The 23,099-nt window shown below is 35.8% G+C and overlaps 1 protein-coding gene across 2 annotated transcripts; it reads right to left on the minus strand.

The window, feature by feature from the left end:
- Positions 1-1,207: 1,207 nt before the first annotated feature.
- LOC122275955 (calmodulin-binding protein 60 B-like) lies at positions 1,208-8,933 on the minus strand. 2 transcript variants are annotated; one of them, XM_043085305.1, is made up of 8 exons: positions 8,103-8,933; positions 6,741-6,816; positions 6,109-6,167; positions 3,989-4,482; positions 3,738-3,898; positions 3,455-3,658; positions 2,592-2,832; positions 1,208-2,418 (listed from the first exon to the last, which is right to left on the minus strand). In XM_043085305.1, the coding sequence occupies exons 1-8, from the start codon at positions 8,213-8,215 to the stop codon at positions 1,868-1,870; spliced, it is 1,899 nt and encodes a 632-aa protein (XP_042941239.1). In that variant the 5' UTR covers positions 8,216-8,933; the 3' UTR covers positions 1,208-1,867. The 2 variants fall into 2 exon arrangements, with proteins under 2 accessions (XP_042941239.1, XP_042941240.1); XM_043085306.1 differs by lacking the exon at positions 8,103-8,933 and adding an exon at positions 7,291-7,367.
- Positions 8,934-23,099: the final 14,166 nt, after the last annotated feature.

A 23,099-nucleotide genomic window follows, 5' to 3' on the forward strand; every position in this document is an offset into this window, starting at 1 on the left:
GACAACGAAAAATCGCACCGAAATCTTTTCCATGGATCTTGAGCAGCGAGACGAGGGAACCCAAGCACGTACTCCATGAGAATAGCGACGATGGGTGCGTCTGTGGCAGACCTTGTAGACAGTCTTACCTTCTCAGCTCGGGATCTTCTCTTTCGTCAGACCACTTCTCTCCCTTTCTTTGTGAATAATTTTTCGTTGCTATCATCTCTTTGTGAATAAAGTTTTCGTTTCAAACATCATGAAAACGACGTTGTTTTTGAAGCCGGGTCATACGGGTTCGACCCGGTTTGGTTTTGTTCGGATCCAGTCTGTTCGGGTTAGAGTCTAAAATGATTTCTTGCGGGTCGGGTCGGGTACAAAACTGGCTTTATCAGGCCGGGTTGCAGGCCTAGATATGACAATGTCAATGACCAACATAAGATGAGAGTAGAGAGAAAGAGACCTTTCATCCATCAAATCGAGCAATTAATTTTTCCCCCTACATTGAAGGTGCTTTTTTGGGAGTCCTTTAGGTTATCAAATCGTCCCTTTTTATTTGATTCTTTTGGCTTCACCTTAGGACATAATTTGGAATTAAAATAACGGTAAGATTTTTAAAATAGCTTATGTGGATTGCATTTTAGACATTGGTCTTTATACCTTTAATTTTGAACTCGTACTTTCTACGCTTTCAACTTTGATCAATTTAGTCCGTCTAATAACAAACCGTTAATATCTGGATTTATATAAGGAGGTAATCCAAGCATTTTAAGAAAGTAATTTAAAATACAAATTTCTATTATCATCAACATATTTCACCTTAGGATTTGCGAAATCGTAATTGCCTCCCTAAGAATTTGATTTCGATTATAGAGAACTAAGTAACCCCACTCAGCGAGGTCAAACCGGCCTGGTTCGGTCAATTAGCGTTTTTTGAACACCCTTCAATCATTATCAACAGAGTACAGTTGGCTTTGCATCTGTGGACTAGGCTTACGGTTCATGCAATTGAGTTAGCTAGATCATTGAACATTGGAGATTCAACCACAAATTAGCTAATTTGTGTAGTGCATGCCAATCTTCAATATAAAACATTTAGTTGGATCCGGTAACCTGGTTTCCAGTTGTTCTTTGGTTCAGTGGGGATCTTTTGATTTGGTTGTGTAGAGCCAAACGGTGAAAGAAAGGTGAATGAGGTGAATGTGTTCTGTTCATATCACACTTGGGCTGAAAATGAGGCGAATACCAGTCCTCCTCAGACACATTAACTATTTATTGTTCTCTTGTTATAATGCAGCAACATACAACACTAACCAATTACATTGAGTTTCGACTAACAGACAGGCTACAAGAGATTGGAACAAAAAACACACTGAGGTACAACATGCTTGACATGACTACATGGGTGCAATTGAGTTAACCACCCCTATCCCCTGCTCACTTCCAAATATATAAGCCAAAACAAAAACAACAACTAATGCTAATTTCTACCTTTTTGGAAGGTCACCGCTGAGATCTTGTATCTCCATTTAGCAACGTCTTCGATAGAGGCAGCTCAACTTTGTTGGTCTACAGTACTGGCAGGCAAGAATGTCGAGAGGACAGCATTTTATTTGTAAAACACAACAGTAATCCAGTTGTTAATAGTAGATATAAACTTACTCTAGAGGCTAGCACTATACATAAGACAGATTCTCAGATGTCAGAATTATAACCCCAAGCAACGTCTGGAACGGAGGCATGGCTCCACCCACCAATTAGCTTTTTTGCTTCACCATGCCCAGTCCTTCCTCACGTTGACAAATTCAGCTTGAGATGATTCAGACTGGCAGAGAAGAGTAATCATATTGACATCAAAACAGGATCAACTTTGCCTTACATGCCACATCTACGAATCATCCAACTCAACAAGTTGAGCCCGTCTCTCAGCAGCCTTCTTCCTGACAAAGATGCCCCATCTCATGGCTGCCTTGACCTTCAACCACCCTACAACAGCTTTTCCCGATGAACGAGTTCGATCATCATCAAAGTTGTAGTTTAGAGATGGGGTGCCCATATATGCTGATGAATAAGGGTATCCATCTTCATTCATATTAACGGAGGCATGAGAATGGCCTCCCATGCTGAACATTCGAAGGAGATGTTGCATATCTTCATTTTCAAGCATTTCATGACTTCTCATACGAATCTCTTCCTCTGGGAAGTATTCTTGCTTATAAGAAGTAAGATTGGATGCACCAACTGTCTGGAATCCTGATGTGGATGGCTGTAGATGACCAAGGAGCAGCAAGTTATCACTTTTTGGAAGTTGTGCTTGGTGAGAAACGTTGACCAAAGGATTCTGAAGGGGGAATGAAGTGCTCTCGATCTGAATAGGAGCACTGAGATTTACATTCGGAGACGGTAGCGAGTATCTGGCTGCCATAGTATCATTATATCCTAGAGAGGGAAAGTACACACAATCAGAAATCAGAACCATATGGTCACATCAAATGCGTATTGAAATAACAGCAATGCAACTTTTTTGAGGGGAGGGGGTGGTTGAAACATAATGCATATAACCACTAACCACCAAGTGAACTATTGCAATTTTTATACCAATATTTACATACCTCCAACTGTTATGCCTACTGAATCCATAGAAGGCTGCTCCGAATGAACGGCAACAGGCAGGCTTGGTAGGGTGAACTGCTGATCAAACGAGTTTGAATAATCTTGTAAATTAGTTGGGACTTCACTTTGAGAAGCACCCAGGCTCTTATTTTGCTTAAAGCTATGAAGTGACTTTCCATCATACTCTACAACATGCATCCAATTGTCGTATGCCTTCTTCACCAAGGTGTCCACGTTGACCTGTACAAACCAAAACCAATCTCAGTTTCTAAACTCAATCATTTTTCCCAAAAGCTACAAGATGAACATTTCATTGGCCAATATTATATAAGTTCGAATTTATCGATGTTTTAAAAAAAAAACAAGTGAGAAATATTGTTTGGGGTATTCTATAGTGAATTACAAAGGCAGGGCCATTTCATTCAAATAAAAACTGAGAGACGAAGGTATAGGATAATAGATGCCCATTATGTTTCAATGTGCACCTTAAGCTCCAAACTGAAGTCTCGAACTGTAACTGACAAAGGGTACACATAAATTATTAGTGCTTTAGGATGTACATTGCAACTTTTCAAAAGCTTATGGTGCGCATAGACAAATGGATGGTAATTTATACTCATAAAAAAAAAAAAAAAAAATGGATGCCAATTCTGGATTGCCAAATGTAATTTTCCCTAAAACTTGCTCCAACTGTAAATATTTCTTCATGCGAAAAATGACAGCAACATGTAGGAAATTATGGAGCATTAAAGGTTGATGTAGTAGGTTAGTGATCCCTATAAGTAACATTAGTTAACCACAACAAGATATGCAAACCAACGTGATCATTCAAATTGATTCAAGACCAAAGATAAACTATAACCTTCTGATTTTCGGAAAGAGAGTCAGCTGAGAAATATTGTCCATTGGCAATTAAGCCACATAATTCATAGATATTGTTAAAAACAACACCAACATTCCTCTCATCTTCAGGATAATACACATAAACCTTCCCACTTAGGACACAAGTTTTTGCATGCTCTACAAGAACATCCCACATCTTATTGGACATGCCACTTCCAAGAATCTGCAACATAAGAATGGGAAAATAATGAGAATCTGCAACATAGGGGTTTGAATTTAACAGACAAATCCAGCATTCTTACATTCCGCAATTTCGGTGCATCTCTAACCACAAGTTTTAGAAAGTCTTCGACAGTATAAATTCCAGCTTTGTTCAGCCTCTTGTGAAATGACCCGTCTTTCCCAATTTTCTCCAATCTCCAAACATCATCATGTAATGCAGGTGGATAATGTTTTTTATATACTACAAATCCACAAAATAAAATTTACCATCTTTCCAAGAGGCACATGCATGATATATGGAATAAACGGTTGGGGCTAATTATGTACTCACATTCTCCACGGTGATCCTTAACAGTGAAGGCTTCTGTTTTTGCTTCACGTATCCGGGTGCCCTCGCAACAGCCTGAGGAAACCTTCAATCCTAGCCTGAACTTCCTGCTCCTTATCCAGCTTGAGTTGTCAGTAAATGTTAGATCACCCAGTGATCCTACGCCTTCCTTGAGTATCACTTGCAAATCGCCAGTCAGAAGTGGCCTCTTTCCTTCGCGCTCTTTCACCACATGACTCTCAAATTCTTCTTCAGTCCAGGAATCATCATCCTCATTATTGAAATCACCTTCAAGCACAACAACATCTAACTTCACTGAAGATTCTGGACCTGATGTGACAACATGGTTTGCGATTGCATCAATCAAAACAATATGAATTGCAGCACCCTGCTCCCCCTCTACTTTTCCACCGGTAAAGAGAGGAAGGGACAGCCTGGACTTGAAGTGCAGCTGTAAGTTTCGTCCATCAGGCCCTTCTATACGTTTGGGTGAAGACCTGAATTTTTATCAATAATTCAAATAAACTCACTAGTGGAAACAATAGATAAATGTGGTCTGAGAAGCCATAAATACAAAGAGATGAAACCAAAGCCAAGAGCAGAATTTTTTTCAATGAGTACAAAACCCAAGGAGTAGACATCTAGTTAGCAAAATTCCTGATCGAGACCCAGTGGGATTTGACTCTGTATGGTGGCATGAGAAATCGAGTTTCAAGTTGTGTTTGGTTATTAAACTAAATTCAATTTATTTTAAACTAATTATTAATGGGATTCAATACCTTTTCAACTTTCCATAAAAAAGTTAAATTCATTTCAACCTATTTCATATATTACAATATAAAAAGTTAAAACTCATTTCAACTTAAAAAAGTTAAACTATAAGATCCACAAAATACTATTATTCACAATTCAACTCAACTCAACATCGCGTTCAGACTTTTGCACTACTGGATCGGGATCTGAAATCTACCCTCCAATCCAATTTTTTTTAAGTGATCCTAATTTTTTTTTATAAGAAAAGCAAGTTTAATGAAGGCGCAGATAGGTGCAACCCAAGTAAATATGAAGCTACAAAAGGACACACCCAACTAGCAAGAAAAAGAAAAGGGGAGAGAAAAAAATCCTCAAAATTTATTAGCTGGAAAATTGGGGGCTGTTGTGGTATTTGTCCAAGCATAGAAATCAATCCATGGATCAGAGAGCCCACCATATCTGCTATGGTGTTTAGGCTCCAACAATCGAGAAGAAAAAGTCCAGAGTTTATCCAAAACCCAATATAAAATAGGGGAGAAGGCCTGTCGGATTTAAGGAACAGCATCCTTCTCTGAACTGGAGCAACTAAGAGGAATCCATTTCTCTTTATCATGCTTTTAGAGTTGTTAAATTTAATAATTTAAACTGGTTTCTTTTCTTTCTTTCTTTCTTTTATTTTTATTTTTTGGCATTTCTTGTCTACTTCACATTTACTTGGTTGCACCCTACGATTAAAACTATATATATATATATATATATATCTTGCTTTTTTAGCAGTTAACTATGTATACATACCTATATATCTTAGAGGTGGTCTCTTATAAAACCAAAAATATATACGAAAAAAAAATTAAAAAAAAAAAAAAAAGAAAAGAAAAGAAAAGAAAACGACAAAGGAGAACCAAGAGAAAGATGAAAGGGAGAAAAAGGACAGTCTACAACAACCTGAATAAATCATTGCAAGAGACATACAAGATATATAGCTTCCCTCTAACCTTAAAAAGTAAGGGGGCTGCAAGAAAATTTTACCCTTCCCGTCCAGTAAAATTGAAAACTATGGCCAGCTGTTACCGGCAGGAAGGCCAAGCCAGTTCCCATAATGTGAGCCTAACCCCAACAATCATGGAATGACGATGCTGACAAAACCCAGAACACACTAGCACAATATGAACCCCAATATTGGATCTCTAGATTGATCCAGTTGCAGATACAACTTAAAAAGTGGTAATAAAATCACACATAACAAGACCCTTTACTTCCGATGAACAGACCAATTGTTTCATTCATTAAAGATATCAAAGAGTAAAGGGTATGTTTTATTATTACTTTAGTGAGCATGGATAGACCAAAAATATCGATGATTAGAATACCTCCCAGGAAGTTTGGCGGGGCCCAATTTTGCTAAAGCACGCTCCAATTCTTCACTAACCTGTTCAGTGACATACATATGAAACATCAAAACAATTGCACCATGTTTATAATACCAATAGAGGACAATTTCACTATCAACCATGTCAGCTAACTGGCACAGACACTTCTTCAAAGGAGTTCTAACTATATTAAAATCACCAAGAATTTTTGACGGACTTCGATGCGTGAACAACACGTTTTTGGACTATTTTACTATATTATATGGCAAACTCAGCTACAAAAGGTCCAAACATGAGCTGCATAGTAGACACTCAAGAAAGATTTCCAATAACTAATGTGCTTGTGCTTGAGCCCCCATTTTCAGAAACATAAATGTCCTTAAAAACGTTGAAGTCCCTTTTATTGTTGTGTTTAGATGTGATGGAAAAAAAAATTAATAGCCTGTAAATAATAAAAAGAAAAAGAGCAGTAAAACTCCATTACTTCAATTCTGCACTCCCTTAGGTAAAGAGAAGACCATTATTTAGCTAGATGGCTGATAAATTAAATTAGTCATGAAACATGAAAAAAAAGTTTTCCTAAATCTTCAGTGGAGAGGGGAAAAAGATAGAAGAAAGTTAATTTATCTTACAACTCTCCGGAGAATAGGCTCCAATGATGAACAAAGTTTCTGCAGACTATCCACCTTTATAGCTTCAACAATTACACTGCACGAAACTTAAAAATTTTAATAAAAATATCCGAAGGCTATCAACACTGCATGGGAAATACAATTCAGCTATAACAAATGAAAAACATAACACCAAGATATTAATATTCCAAATTCGTTTTAAAATCCGCTTCATATTCTTAGGTATTCAGGCAGAGCTGTTTCTTAGATGCATAAAAGACCCTTGAATTTATGACATAAGCGAAAATAAAATCGGAAGCATAAGCCAACTTTTGAGGTGAGTATTACAGAATAATCAACATAAATTCAGACTTTATTCGCAAGAATCGAAGGATATACGCAGACGGCACTAAACAGCAATAGAGACAGTAGAAGGCTTTACTGTAGCGAATGGTGCGAAAGGGAAACAATTAAAACTTTTTTTTTATTAACACCGGGTGTTTTAGAACAAAATTTGCAATTAATTTCAGGATGCATAAGTTGCATCTCGAATAATTAAATGGACAATTACCCAATTCGACTCTTAGAAATTATCTCCGCGATTTGAATCAGACATACCACTAGAGAAGACATACTGCCAAGAAAAACTCTTTTACAGCCAATCTGTAGTGATTACGAAGACTAACTTTCATTAAGAATTTACCAACAACCTCATTGTAATAAAGCACGTAGCTTGAAAAGACTTTTAACCAGGACCCGTGTTGCAGACATATCTACAAGGGATTATTAATTTTTTTTATATTTAATATAATAAGGACATTCCTATATCCATAGCTTTATCTGTTTGTTAGCTGTCTACACATCCATGTGTAAAGCACCATGCGTGCACCGACACCATGGTGTTAAACAGTTGGCACAATCAGCACAACTCTGCGCTCTCCGATTCCGATGAACTAGTTACAGCATCACATTTTTTCAAGGAGAGGACGGTAGTTGTAACAGCACAATCGGTTTGAACCTCAAGGGTTTTCTTAGTTCACAATTACCAAGTTAATGCCATGATCAAATCTAAAAAACAAATTCTATGAACTTTTATTCCTAAATAAGCAACAACCAATCAAGAGCTAGCTTAGTCTTGCTAGACCTCCTCGTAGAATTCACATTAATTGGATACACTTTCTCGCTTCAGCTTCTATGAAAAACTTCAGACTTACTGTTAAATTAGAGCCATAGAAACAACAAACACAAAAGCTTAAGCCTTTAAGGTAAGAACTCCAAAACGAATAAAATATTTTAGAAAAAAATGGACTAATTGAACTATGCTACAAAAGCAGAATAATATGAATAAAAATCTTAAATTTTGAGGGACATAAAAAGATATACCTAGCTAGAGCAGGTCGCTTCCTATCAGGCTGAACTTCTTCAGCTGAAGTTATATCCAAACTTCGCTTCTCCCTCACCAAGCTATTTGATCTCTCCATATACCTCGTTTGCATTTTCACTATCTCTAAACTAAACCGTCCTGCTTGGTTGCAGAGAAAGTTGAAGAAAAATAAGACGATATGAATTTTTCAATTACATGAACCTAACCTCACTTTGACTATTTTTCCATAAACAAAAAAACTCGCAACGTGTGAGATTCGAGAACACGATTTATTTTCTTCTTTTTCCTACCTTGTAGCAACCGAAATGGAAGTTTTATTCTAAGGAGAAAGTTCAACAAAATAATAAACAACAAGCTTTCCAGTTACGTAAAGGTAAAACTTCCTTTCACTTCCATTTCCAATCTCTATAACCCAAAAAAAAAAACACACACAGAGAGAGAGAGAGAGAGAGAGCAACAAAAATAGATTTTCTTCTAGTTTCCTTAGTTTTCTCAGCAACCAAACGGAGATTCGATCCAAAGCGACAACACGATTGTGTCGTGGATTCGCAAGGACGGGAAAAGAAAAAGAAAAGTAAGAAAGACGAGCGGGAAACTGAAATAAAAATAAAAATAAAAATCGCGAGAGCCTTTTTAATTTTGGAGTCTCAGAAGTTTCGGCGAAGCGCCTTCGAATTTTCCCTGGTACGAACACTTCGAGCAATTGCTACGAAGCCTCTCTCACTCTCTGCCCTTTGTCCCGAGTGCGTGTGAGATCGGTGTGACGGCTCCAACAATAGTCGAATCTCTGACTGGTGGCGGAGTTATCGGCTAGCAACCGATCGGGAGATCTGGACTGTCGGATTAAGTAGAAGTCGTGAGCAATCTTATTCAATTCTTCTATATTGACCAGCACGTGTTGGTATTGGGGAGGTGGTGTTCCTGTGTGGGCGATAACTGGGGATTAAGTGTGCGCTGGTGGTAGCAGCCGTCGATCTGGTACTTATTCAATACGTTTAACGAAATCCACTGGTGGAGGAATCAAAGTTCAAATTTACTTTTCTTTTGATATTTTGGTCTTCGAAACTATTACATAATTCTAACATAGCCCACAAATTTTAAGGCTAAAGTCAATGGTTTAGATTTAATTATGTCGCTAAATCTACACATAATAATGAATATTGTACGTTTACTAACTTTATGTATCAAATTTCCCTTCCCTCTCACTTTGGATCCTTAAATTTATACAAAAACTTGAGACAATGTTTTTCGAATTTGCAATGTCTAGTCCTTTTTTTTTTCTTTTTTCTTTTTTTAGCTTGTTACTCCTTGTGCCTAATTCACTTTCAGTACAATGTTTGGAGTTTTCCATCACACTCTCTTTTCATTTTATTTTTACCTTTATTACTCAAATTTCTCAAAATTTTTGACATATAAATTTGCCTTTCATGTTACCTTAAAATGAGAGAAAGATAAACACAATAATTTTTTTTTAATGCCGGGAACCTCTTCAAAGTAGGGCCTTCAAATCCATTCCTGCAGAGTAAACCTTGGTCTCATGCACCATACCCTCAAAAGTTTCTATACACTGAACTAGTTTAATTATTAGCTTTTTACTAGGGGGTGTGCCTCTAAATGATTGTTTGCGCCTATAAGATGTTGAATATTGGACTTTAAAGGAAGTGATACCCCACGACCAAGGACTTCACCACTTGGGCTAACCCCTTGGATTTAAAACACAATAATATTAAGGTCCGGTTTGGATGCATAGATGTGATACAAACTATCTCATCTGTATTGTACAACTCATTTTGTCTGGATATCCGAAATGTCATCCTCTATTTTATCTCATCTTAAAAGTTTTCAAACAATTGCAGTGAACAATGAAAAACACAACAATGAACAGTATAAAAGATTTTCAAAATTATGTATCTCTGCCGATGAACAGTAAAATGCTTGACAATAAACTTGAACAGTCCTCCTTTACTTTCCCATCTCATTTCAAATTTTTCAGCCAACAATAAAAATTGATGGGACTCACTACAAATATATATTTTTTAAGATTTAAATATGTTTATTAATATTTTTTAAATAATAATAAATATTACTTTTTTAAATATATTTATAACTATTATCCAGTAATGATTAAATGATTTTCAATTATTGGTAGAGTCTACCCTTTTATCAAATTCCAAAAATTAAAAACTATCTCATCTCATATCACTGTCTAAACTTATAATTTTTTACAAATCATCTCATATCATCTAAAAAATCTTATTATTATTCAAAATATCTCACCTCACCTTATCTTAACTGTATAATCAAACAAAATCTAAGACTCTTTCAAAAACTTTAAGGCATCCTGATATACAATATATCCATTTGCAATTTGCTCATGAATTAGTATTAGAAACACAAATAGTTTACAAATTAAATTTAAAAAATAACGTAACTTTTTTTTTTTTTTGAAAGAAACCTCCTTTGTATTACTTATGAATCACTCATATACAAGTATTCCTGTGTAACAACACTTTGAACTTCCGGTGGACAACACTCCATCCAGATTTGTTCCTCATTGAAAGTAAAAGAAACTTTAACAAGTAGGTGTGCAACTTGATTACATTCCCTAAAAACATGTTGAACTTTCCACCTTTGTCTATTCTTGAGCACTCCCTTCATATCTTCTACCATTTGTCCATACCATTCCCAGCTTTCTTTCTCACTGTTTACAGCATTCACAACAACTAAAGTATCCCCTTCAAAGATCACATTCTCAAAATTAAGCTCTGCACATAGCTTCATAGCTCTCCATTTGCAATTTGCTCATGAATTAGTATTAGAAACACAAATAGTTTACAAATTAAATTTAAAAAATAATGTAACTTGATATAGCATGTTGGATTATAAATTTGTTTTAACATAAAGTAAATATGACATATTAAATTAAGACAATATAGTCTTGAAAAAATAATTTAATATAATATGTGAGTACTTATATAATCCTTAGAGGAGTATTAAATCTACAAAAGTATATTAGATAGATTAAATTATTCCTTTAAGACAAAATTTACTTTTATAGATTTATTAATCATCTTAGAATTATATAATTAAGCCAATAGTATATTAAATTATTTCTTTAAAACCCAAATCATTTTTTTAAAATCCAATATAGTCTGAATTTTAAGGACCGGAAACTACCTATTCTTGATATAGACTAACGCCTCTTCCTAAGATGATTTGTGAATGAGATAAAATAAAAATTTTATAATCAGTTTATATTATTAAAATGATTTATGAATAGTAGTGAGTTAGTTTGAATTAAGTATTTATTGGATTTTGAAAAAAGAGAGAGAGAAGTTTTATAAAAAATATTATAAAATTAAAATATAGTTAAAATATAATTTTTTAATATAATTTTTTTTTTGAGATTTAAAAAAATTAAATTATTTTTTATTTTTTATTTGAAAGTTTAATATTATGAAAGAAGAATACGCTATCTTGACAGGACTAAAGCCTAAGACTAATTAGAGGATTACGCTGCATTAAATGTGCTCACCAAAAGATCATATCGCATTAAACTTATTTCTTAGAGGGTTACGCCGCATTAAATAGGTATTGCGGAAGGGACTTTGAGAGGTCATCCCTCCCTCCAGCCACAGGGCATGGCTACCTGACCTTAGAAGTAAGGTATAAAAGAGAACCCCCCAGATATTGAATATGGGTTGTACTATACGTACTCATTACATTTTTTGAATTCTCTACTACTCTCTCGCATAATTTTCAAGCGTTTTACTGACTTAGACATCGAAGGCTCCATCGGCCACCCAAGGGCCACCTCCTACCAATATCTTTTCTATGTTCACAGGTCGGCTAGACCAATGACCCAGACTTCTGAGAGCCTGGCCTATTGGCGTACAAAACATGATGTCAACAATTAGTTTTAAAAAGTTATAATGATTAATTTGAAAATATTTTTATTTGAATGATGTTTGAAAAGAAAATTAGATAGGTTAAGATGAGATTAAAGTGTGGTTTGGATAGTAAGTTGAATTGAGAAAAGTTAAGATGAAAGTTGAATAAAATATTGTTAAAATATTATTTTTAATATTATTATTGTTCTGAAATTTAAAAAAGTTGAATTATTTATTATATTTTATATGAAAATTTAGAAGAGTTGTAATAATGAGATGAGATAAGATGAAATACTTCTTGTATCCAAGCGAGGCACATATGGATGAGATGTATACACAAAGGGGATCAGTAACTTATGATCTATCAATCTGATCGGTCCATTCAGTTCCTAATTTTGCAAAATGCAACATTTTTTGTTAAATGCCAAACTAATTACCAGTAAACACTATTTATTTTGGCGCAACTTAAAAAAGAGCCCAAAAACACAATTTAGTTAATATTTAATAGTATATTTAACATTTTATATGGTCAATGATTATAGGTTAAATGAAAATTACAAAATTAAGTTATACTACTATTATATAAAATACTATATAGAAAAATGAAAATTCTTAAAAGAACCTATATATATAGTTCAGTCGATCTAGTCTAACCTGGGTTGAAAAATCTATATCTTGGCACCAGACTGAAAATTGAAAATATACCAAAGCTTAGAGACCGAGACTGATATGTAAGGTTAGCAATTTGGTCCAGACTAACCGGAACTGTTCAGTCTAGTCAGGTTTTCCTATTCGAACCAGTAACCTTTATACCCCTAACTTAAATACAAAACACTTTTCAATTCAACTTTTTAACATTTTTATGTAACTATTATCTACTTATTATGCAAGTACAAAACTCAATACAACTTTTCCAAGCACACCACACACAAAACTCAATATTATTCTAACATTTACTACTCATCATCCCACATACCATACACTATACTTTTTTTAAAAGATTTTTAAAATTCCTTTTAGATTTATTTTTCTTAAACTAATTGAATTCTTCTATTCACTATTTATATACCAAACATTTGATAAAATAAAAAAATAAAAAAAGTGTAGTGTGTGGTACTTAAGAATGATGAATAGAATTTTCAACAAAAAATACAATACAACTTTTTCAAAATTTAAAATAAAAAATCATATGAATCAAATAAAATTTCAACTTTCTAATATTTTAATATTTTTATTCAAAATTTTCTTTCTCATTTCTTAAAATCTATTGAGATATTTTAACTCAAATTATTTTATTACTATTCATAGAATTCTAAAAATGTCTAATTTGGTTATATAGATGAGATGAGAAATCTGTGAATTGTAGTGATATAATTTGTGAATAGTAGTAAAATAATTTTAGTTAAAATGTTTTATGGAATTTTAGAAAATGAGAGAAAAAAAAGTTGAATAAAAATATTATAAAGTTAAAATATTATTATAATATAATTTTTTTAGTATCACTTTTGTTTTGAGATTTGAAAATGTTGAATTGTTTTTATGTTTTGTTATCAAAAATTTTGAAAAGTTGTAATGATTTATTAATGATTAGATAAAAAAGTTAAAAAGTTAAAATTTTTAAATTGAAAAGTATTTATATTTCAACGATATTTGGATGTTGATATGAGATGTGATAAGATGGGTTGAAACCACCTATGAAACCAAATGGGACCTTAGTTTCCACTTAATTTGTTTAAGACCCCGTGTGATGACCCGTTTTTGGGTGTATTTTCGCTGAAATATTTGTTTTATTTTAATTAATATATTAGCTATTTATTTTAATTTATTTGCGTTTTAAAAAATTGGGTTTTAATTTAATTTAATTTATTTGAGGTAGTGTTTTATTTCTTTTAGTTGTTTTGTGGTTTTAATCTTTTTGGCGGTTTGTTTCGTTTTCCCGGAGTGAGGACTGGACCTCATCTCTTTTCACATCTTTTTCCTTTTTCTCTTTTTTTTCTTTTTCTTTTTCCCTTCTTTTCTTTTTCCTTTCTTTTTCTTTTTCTTCTTTTCTTTTTTTTCTTTTCTTCTCCCGCTCGACCGAACCCCCTCCCAAGTTCTCTCTCTCTCCTCCCTCTCCCTCGCGCCGGCTCTCTCTCTCTTCCAGCCCATCGCCGTCCGGCCACCAACCGGACCCCCACCGGTCCCAAAAGTTCCCCCTCCCTCCGGCGCACCACCCCTCCGAAAGCCACCCCCAACCGGCTGTCCATTTGGCCGGAAAAAGCCCAACAAGGCCGCACGGATTTCACTCCGATCCGCCGCCGTCGCTCCACCTCCGGCCACCATTTCTTCACCACTTCATCACCGGTCCCTTGCCGTCCTAACCCACCCATTTTCGGCTTCCAACGACCACCGGAGCAGCTCCTACGAGCTTGTTTTCGGATTTGCTATTTTCGGCCATTTCCGGCGATTCCGCCGCCACCCACGGCCGTCCGTCGCTTCCAATAGCTTCACAACCATCCCTTGATCATCCCCTATCAATCTCGTGTCCTAGTTTGTCCCCGTTCAAAAGTGGGTTTTTTCAAACCCACGGCCACAGTGAATTTTCACTGTGACGTTGCTGTTTTTCCGCCGTTTGCAACGCCGCTTGTTTTCTAAAATTGCCATATAGCGCTGTAAGTATTTTCCAAACCCTATTTTCAGATTTTAATATATATTGCTCTTTCAATTATTTATCTGTTGTTGGTTGTTGATTCCGGACTGAGTCCGAGGAGTTTCGGGGGTCGGATGGATTGAGGACGGAGTGTTTGTTTGGTTGGTTGTGTTTGGTTGATTTGGGTTGTGCCGTGTGGCGTGCGTTGCATATTGGATATTTATGCATTTTAATTGCGTGCATGTGCATTTTATTTTATTTGAGTGTCTCACGTTTATCGGCGTTTTTGGTTGTTGGTTGCGTGTGTCTCACGAGCCCAAGCCGGGATGGGTTATTATCACGGTGGAGCTCCTCTGGTCACTCGGGAGCGGATAATACTGAGTGACATCCCCTGGGTTGTCGCAGGGCGACGACCGGATCGCACGATACGGTAACGATGTCGTGTCGACTCCGTGGTCCTTCTAGTGGCGGGGACTAGAGGATGGCCCAGATGGTTCGCGCTTGTGTCGTGAGTCTGGGCATCACTCGTTTAGGTGCCACATGCGCAGTCGTTACCTGCGGTGTGGTACAGAGCCATGTATACGGATGATCCCTAGGGGAGATCATAGTGTATGCGTAATCGGAACTCCTCTGGTCACTCGGGAGTGGTTAATACTGAGTGACGTCCCCTGAGTTGTCGCTGGGCGATGACAGGAGCAGAAATTAGAGGATGGGTCTAGCCCGATACGCGCAAGGCGCGAGTCTAGGCATCGCTCTATTCACCGGCTCCGTGGCCTTTCGCTGGCGAGGGCTAGAGGATGGCCCAGATGGTTCGCGCGTGTGACGTGAGTCTGGGCATCACTCGTTTAGGTGTCACACGCGTAGCCGTTCTCTGCGGTGTGGCACTGAGCCAGGGTGTGCGGATGATCCCTAGGGGAGATCATGGTGCATACAGAGCGGGTTGTGGTGTGGTTTTCGGTTATGATCCATTTTCTGGGAAAATGGTGATTTGGGCCATTATCGGGAATAATGGCGAGGTTTGGTTTTATGGATGTTTGTGGGCCTTATGGATTTTTGGCGTGCGTGGTAATATGTGTTTTGCGGGGCATGTGTTTTGGTTGTTCTTGCATGCATGTTGTTTGAGTTATATGTGTTTTTATCTGGTAGCGTTTGGGTTATACTTACCTGCGGAACCATTTTTGGTTCCGTAGCTTTTGGTGCAGAGTTCGAGGACGAGGAGGAGGAGGCTGAGCCCGAGGATGCGGCTCCGCCGGATTGCTGATGCTATGCTTTATATCTGTTTTTTTTTTTTTTAAAAAAACCTGTAATTGTGTTTTTGTAATATTTTATTTATGTATGTTTCAAACAGCTTGTATTACGTTAAGAAAAATTCTGGTACTTTTTATTGACTTGCTTTTCGCTGCGTTTATCTTGTGCACTTTGTTGCTCTTGCACACACTTGGCACCCGTCGATGGGATGGTGACCCCGGGTTGTCACCATCCGGACGTCTCGATTTCCCCGTATTCGGGCATGGGGATTTGGGGGCGTCACACCCCGTTTGAATGTTGAGATGAGATGTGAAATCTATAAATTGTAGTGAATAGTTTGTGAATAGTCGTAAAATGATTTGAATTAAGATGTTGTATCAGATTTTGAAAAATGAGAGAGAAAATGTTGAATACAAATATTATAAAGTTAAAATATTGTTATAATATTATTATTATTTTTTTTTTTTTTTTGTGTTTTGTTTATAAATTTGGAAAAATTGTAATGATTAGGTGAAAAAGTTAAGATTTGAAATTCAAAAATTTTTATATTTAAGTAGTGTTTAAATATTGAGATAAGATGAGATGAGACTATCTCAACATCCACTAACACGATCCCTACTCTCTCTTTCTAGAGTCTCTCCACACAGCCCAATGGTAACCCCCTCCTTAATGGAGTTCTTCCTTTCACCCCCAAAAAATTAACCAAACTCCAAATCCAACTACACAGATGAATTTGGATTGTTGATCTCACAAACTAGGCTAGTTTGGATAGTGAATTGAGATGGTTTGTGAATAATAATGAGATATTTAAGTTGAGATAAAATGAGTTATGATGTTTTATGGAGTTTTTGGAAAGGAAAGAGAAAAGGTTGGATAAAAATATTATAAAATTAAAATATTGTTAAAATATAATTTTTTTAGTATTAATTTTGTTTTGGAATCTGAAAAAGTTGATTTTTTTTTTTTTTTTTTATGTTTTGTTAGAGAGTTTGAAAAATTTGTAATAATTAAATAATGATTAGATAAAAAAGTTAAAGATTTGAAATTGAAAAATATTTATATTTGTGGCATTTGGATATTAAGATGAGATAGAAGCATCTCTCTATCCAAACTAGGTCAGCTCTCTCTTGGAAATACCTCAAGCTCGAACCTACAATGGAAGAAGCAAAAATTTAAAAAAAAAAAAAAAAAACAATCAGAGCTTGCATGGTAGGGTGTCTAATTGTTGCACACAAATTGAATGAATTTGTCATTCATGTAAGCATCAAAGCCGCATGGAATTTCATACAAAAATTCCTAATTGAAGACCCGGAAGCTAACTTATTCTTATTTACCTTTCAATCCTCTCAAGACAAGCAGAGAATCCTCAACCAAGCCCAAGGAATTTCAAATGACATTTGCTAATTTTCAAGCCTTGGCCACCTGGCTCCATTCTATAAGAGATTTGATTGAACCATCAAACTTTCTACATACAGATTCATGGCCTCCCACTAGACCACATGACACAAGAAAACCCTATACAGATTGAGAAGATCTTGGGTAACCTAATTGAGGTTGAAAATGACTTTGAATTCATAATTACATGGAGCAGATTCATCAGGATCAAAGTGAAAATTGATATCACCTATCCATTGCAGCAAGGTTTCACTCTTCTAAAAGACGACAACATTGATGCATGGGTGGCATTCAAATATGAAAGACTGTTAGATTTCTACTACGATTATGGCAAATTTGGTCACTCTCAAATATTTTGCACATTCCTCAAATCAATCTCGACTAATCTACCATACGGACTAGGGACAAAAATTGACAAATGCACCGAAACTGAATCGACTAATTTCATACATGTTTAAAACCAGTTGATTAAGGGGAAGAAGATCGGAAGAGTGATTCTGGTAGGTTCGTTAGTGTCCGTTGGTGGTGCGATGAGAGAGAGTACCAAGAGAATAGAGGTCGTGATGAGAGAGAAAGAAAAAGAGTGGTGGCACATCGCGATGAGAGAGAGAGAGAGAGAGAGAGAGAGAGAGAGAGAGAGAGAGAGAGAGAGAGAGAGAGAGAGAGAGAGTTTAAGAGAAATGAAAATCAAGAGAAGAAGAGAGATGGGAGGGGGGTATTAAACCCTAAATCCAAACGAAGTCATTTGGTGTATTAAACCAAACGGCATTATTTCATTTTAATTTTTTTTCCTAAACGATACGTGTAAAATGATGTCGTTTAACTTAAGTGAAACGATGTTATTGTATCTACGATATATATAAAAAATATATATATATATATTATATTAGCTGATTCGACGAATTGAATCTGGTTCAAACCAGGACCAAATTGGCCAGCGTCGGTTTCATCAATTTCCTACCATTGGTTGACCAGTTCTCTTCCGGTTCACCTCAGTGATAGATGATTCCATCTATTTATGTACAACCCTAACATGGACCATGGATACAACCTAAAAATCCCAACCTGATTCACTCTTAAGCAATCCTACCCCCCCTAATCTCGAGCCAAGAAATAAAACTACACCCATCCACCACCATCCCTTGGTCCCCACAAACATCACAGATCAAACATGCTCCAATCACCCTTAAACCACATAGTACGTCTCCTATCAAGAAACCCTGCAATCGATGGATCAACAGAACTCTATTCAAAATGAAAAAAGGAAAGGGATACAAGTAGAAGGAACAATAGAACCTAGAGGAAGAGCAACACATAATCTCACAAGCTAGAATTTACTTGTGAAAAAAGCCCAAAAATTTTGGGATCTACTCCAAACATCCTCGTGGAGACCTCAATACAACCAGAAAGCCCACATCTCAGTAGGCTATTGACACATTTTCCAGCAATCTGAAGCAAAGATCTACAATGGCACAACTTCAATCCTCCAAGCATTAACATGCCGACACCAACCTCACCCAAATTGAACAGAGAAGAAATAAATTATTTCATTGTTAATGCAATCTCATCATCAGCTAAGACAAGACTGTGACTCCCATCACTAGGGGGAAATTATACCCTCAAGGGAGACTATTCAAGGCTTTTACATAAACGACGCATCTGGAGGGATCCCACCTTTCAATAGTAGAGAGTTAGATGAAAAAAGCCCATTATTGCTCTCAGTGGAGACAACTCCAGTCAGCAATGCAAGGCTTCAATGTACAACAAATCAAACATAGAGTCCGCCAATACTCGGCCCTTTAGAATGAGCCCATCTACCATCTCTCTCATTTTATACTGCAAGGCCCATTTAGAAATGACCAAACCTAGTAAACCTCAAGTTCTAAACTAAGTGGCCTAAAAAAATCATAAATCTACTGACCAATACAATACCCACTACTGAGCCCCCCACTAGTGTAGATAGCCCAATACGAGTGATAGAGCCCACCCCACCACCTGACAAAGTCAGAAACAACAAAAAGGTTGAGCCCACACATGCAAGCCTCTGATGATTAGCAACCATTGAAGAAAAAAGCACAAAAAGGCCAATCTGTGTGTGGAGAAAAACTAGGGTCTCCCGAACTCAAACCCGACGACTCATATATGGCCATTATGCTTTTGAAATTGAAAACTTATTCTGAGGAGAAAATAAAGAAATTCAAAGAGCAATCAACAGCTACCCCGTACCTCAGATCCTACTCACCTATGCCTAAAAAATCCAAAAAAACGAAAGAGACAAGCTCAAAAATGCCTCCCTCGGCTATATGAAGACATTGGTTTGAAATTTTAGGGGATTGGCCCATCCCAAAGTAATCAGATTTCTAAGATCTAATATTAGGAAATATAATCTAGATATTATCTTTTTGTTGAAAACCATGATACCTATGAAGCGTACCTTAGCTATTGCAAATACTATTAGTTTCCACCATTTTTAAAATTTTTCAGCCTCGAGAAATGAAATGGGCCTTTTGCTTATATGGCTACCAAGTGTAGATATTGAACCGATCAATATTAATATGAATGTTATCTCTATTTTATTCTACTATGATCCTCTGTATCATCTATAGCTAATGACTTATTTTTATGTCTTGGCACAATGAACACTTCAAAGCAAATTTTTGGAAATACATAGATTCTATAATCAAGGCTTTTTCGAGATAATGATGTTGCATTATAATGGATGCTGAGCACTAGTTTTCAATATAATGCATGCTTCTTTCGGGAAAACATGTAGTGATACTGTAGATATAATGCATCTTGAGTATCCTATGCCTAATCCAATGCAGTTACAATTTGGGTAAAAGTAGTCATATTATTGCTTCCTATATCAAATGGCTATACGGATGCTAGTGCTTAGATGTTTTCATAATCTTTAAGATACTTTATTATGTTTTTTTTTTTTTCAGTCTTTTTAATCACAATATGGAGTGTTTAGGCCTCGTTTGGATATTAACTTGGTTTTATCTCATTTTAATGTCCAAATACTATTCAAACATAAATATTTTTCAATTTTAAATCTTAAAGAAAGGTTTAGATAGTGAGTTGAGATGAAATGAGAGTTGAAAGTTGAAAATTAAATAAAATATTATTATAATATTATTTTTATTTCAGGATTTGAAAAAGTTATTATTTATTGTATGAGAAATGATAGTGTGCCGCCCGGATTGTACCGCTCATCAATATAATTTTTTCTTACTTAATGATTAAGGGAATGATTTTTATTGTATTGATGTATTTTTTATTTTTTAAAAATATTTAAAAATGATGAAAAAATATGAATAAAAAAAAAGTGATTTTACATTAGCGGTCACTTGCAGCATAGTAGCGGTACTCTTATTATATTTTGTGTAGGATTTAAGAAAATTGTAATGATTGGATTAGATCAGACAAGTTGAGAGGTTCTCTCAATCTAAACACTTCCTATTTTTTTTTCATCTAATCATTATCTATTCATTATAACTTTTCCAAACTTTCAAATAAAAATAGAAAAACTAATTTAATTTTTTCAAATCTTAAAACAAAAATAATATTAACAAAATCATATTCTGACAATATTTTAATTTTATAATATTTTTGTTCAACTTTTTCTCTCATTTTATAAAACCCAATACTAGTTTTAACTCAAACTTTCTCACTACTATTTACAAATTATCTCACTACTATTCATAAATTTCTCATCTCATTACTATTCACTGACGTGGCTTTATCTCATCTATAGTTTGAGTTAAGATTATTGAATTTTGGGAAATAAAAGAGAAAAAGTTAAATAAAAATATTGTAAAATTAACATATTGTTAGAATATAATTTTTTAATATTATTTTTCTTTTGATATTTGAAAATGTTGAATTATTTTTTGTGTTAATATAAAAGTTTGGAAAAATTATAATGATTAGTAATGATTAGATGAAAATGTATGAAAAAGAAAATTGAAAAGTGTTTATATTTTAGTAGCGTTTGAATGTTGAGATGAGATGAAATGAGTTAGATGAGATGAGATAAGAAAACTGCGTATCCAAATGGTGCCTTAGCCACCTTAATTATTTGAATGAGGAATTTGCAATTATCAATGCAAGATCGATACATATATGTAAGGGATTGTTTGATGATGAACGAGGGATCGATATAAGACATAGTGTAAAGTAAAACAATCTGAAGGGGAATATCTTGTAGCTTTAGAAAACCTTATTTTATTGTTTTTTCTCTCTCATGTGGCTTATAAAAACAGTCTTTCTCAGTAGATAACAAGGGAATTCTAGGAGTTCGGGGTGTTCTCCTTTTGTGAGATTTCTCTCTAGAATAAAGTAAGTCCATTGGATTGATTTACTAGTCTAAAGAGGTGAATATGGAGGAAGAACTGTCTAGGAAATGGGAAAGGCTGAGTCTCACTGAAAAGGAGAATAAGGGGTGGTCTTACCACCCTCCTCAATGGTTAAAACTGTGAAACTGAGTCCCTTCTGTTTTGTTGGTGATGATTGTGGCAAACAAAAGTGTTAATAAGGAAGCTTTCAAGAGCATTATGACTAAGGTTTGGAGGTGTGAGAGCAAGATCTAGTTGTTTGAAGCTGGACTCAACAAGTTCCTGGTTGAGTTCAACAGTGAATAGGACATGTTAAGGATGGTAAAGGGCAGGCCATGGTCTTTTGATCGTTATGAACCAAGAGATTGGTTTCTAGCTAGGAAGTAACATGGGGAGGGTTTTAAAGGTCCATGCAGATGAGAGAGGAATTAGTTGGGGGAGATTCCTGAGAATAAGGGTCGAAGTTGATATGACTAGAGCCCTTCTAAGAGGTACTTTCCTAACTATGGATGTGAAGAAGTCATGGTTGTATTTCAAATATGAGAGATTGCCATCAATGTGCTTTAAGTGTGGTATCATCAAACATATTTAGAATGTCTGCTCTATTGCCTCGAGTTGGGGTGGAAAGCAACAATATGGGGTGTGGTTAAGTGCTCCAGCAGCTAGGGAAAGTGATTTGCAGTATAAAAATATATGGTGAAGGGCCTGCTCAAGATGTCCATGCTCATTCCCAGCCATGGAGGGAGGGAGGGGAAGACAGGGATGAAGCCCAAAATGGCAAAGTAGAAATCAGGGAAGGGTGTTAGGTGTCTGCCAAGGACTCTACTGATCTCAAGGTTAAAGCTACTGCTCTAGACAACCTATAGGGACTTGACAAGTCAAAACAATTACTCAAAAAGGAATGTGAAGGAAAGCTGAACAAGAAATTAGCTGTCTCTTTAAACCCATTAGAGGAACTCTGTGACATACTAGGAGTGGAGGCTACTGACCCAAAAAAGGAAGACATTGAAGCTAAACAACCTATACACAACACTAGCAATGGAAACAAAATAGCAAAGGGCTTTGACGATTCGAATGACCTAGTGCTACAGATTAATTCCCTTGACCAGTTCATCTCTGATCAGGTCAAAGTACTAAAACAGTCCAAGGAACTTATGCTTTGAGAGCTTCTCTGTGGGACTTTTTTGGGGGGGGGGGGGGGGGGGGAGGGGGGTACTACAGGTCTCTCAATAGAAACAAAAGAGCAACAAGTCCGCTTCTTGCTTGTGATGCTCAAAACAAGGGTAAAAAAAATTAAAACTAATGAAAGTGACAATAAGAACTCTTGCAATGCAGACATGGTGGAGGTTGTTGAACAGCCCCACCAAGCCAAATGAGTGGCATAAGCTAGAACTATAGCCCCAAGACAGTTCATGACCTATGTCAAATGGTGTAAAAAAAAGCTCACATCTTTTGTTTTCTTAATGAAAACAAAGTGCAAATGGTATAAATTGAAAC

This window comes from Carya illinoinensis, chromosome 9 (genome assembly GCF_018687715.1).
Source record: "Carya illinoinensis cultivar Pawnee chromosome 9, C.illinoinensisPawnee_v1, whole genome shotgun sequence".
In the NCBI taxonomy this organism is placed as follows: domain Eukaryota; kingdom Viridiplantae; phylum Streptophyta; class Magnoliopsida; order Fagales; family Juglandaceae; genus Carya; species Carya illinoinensis.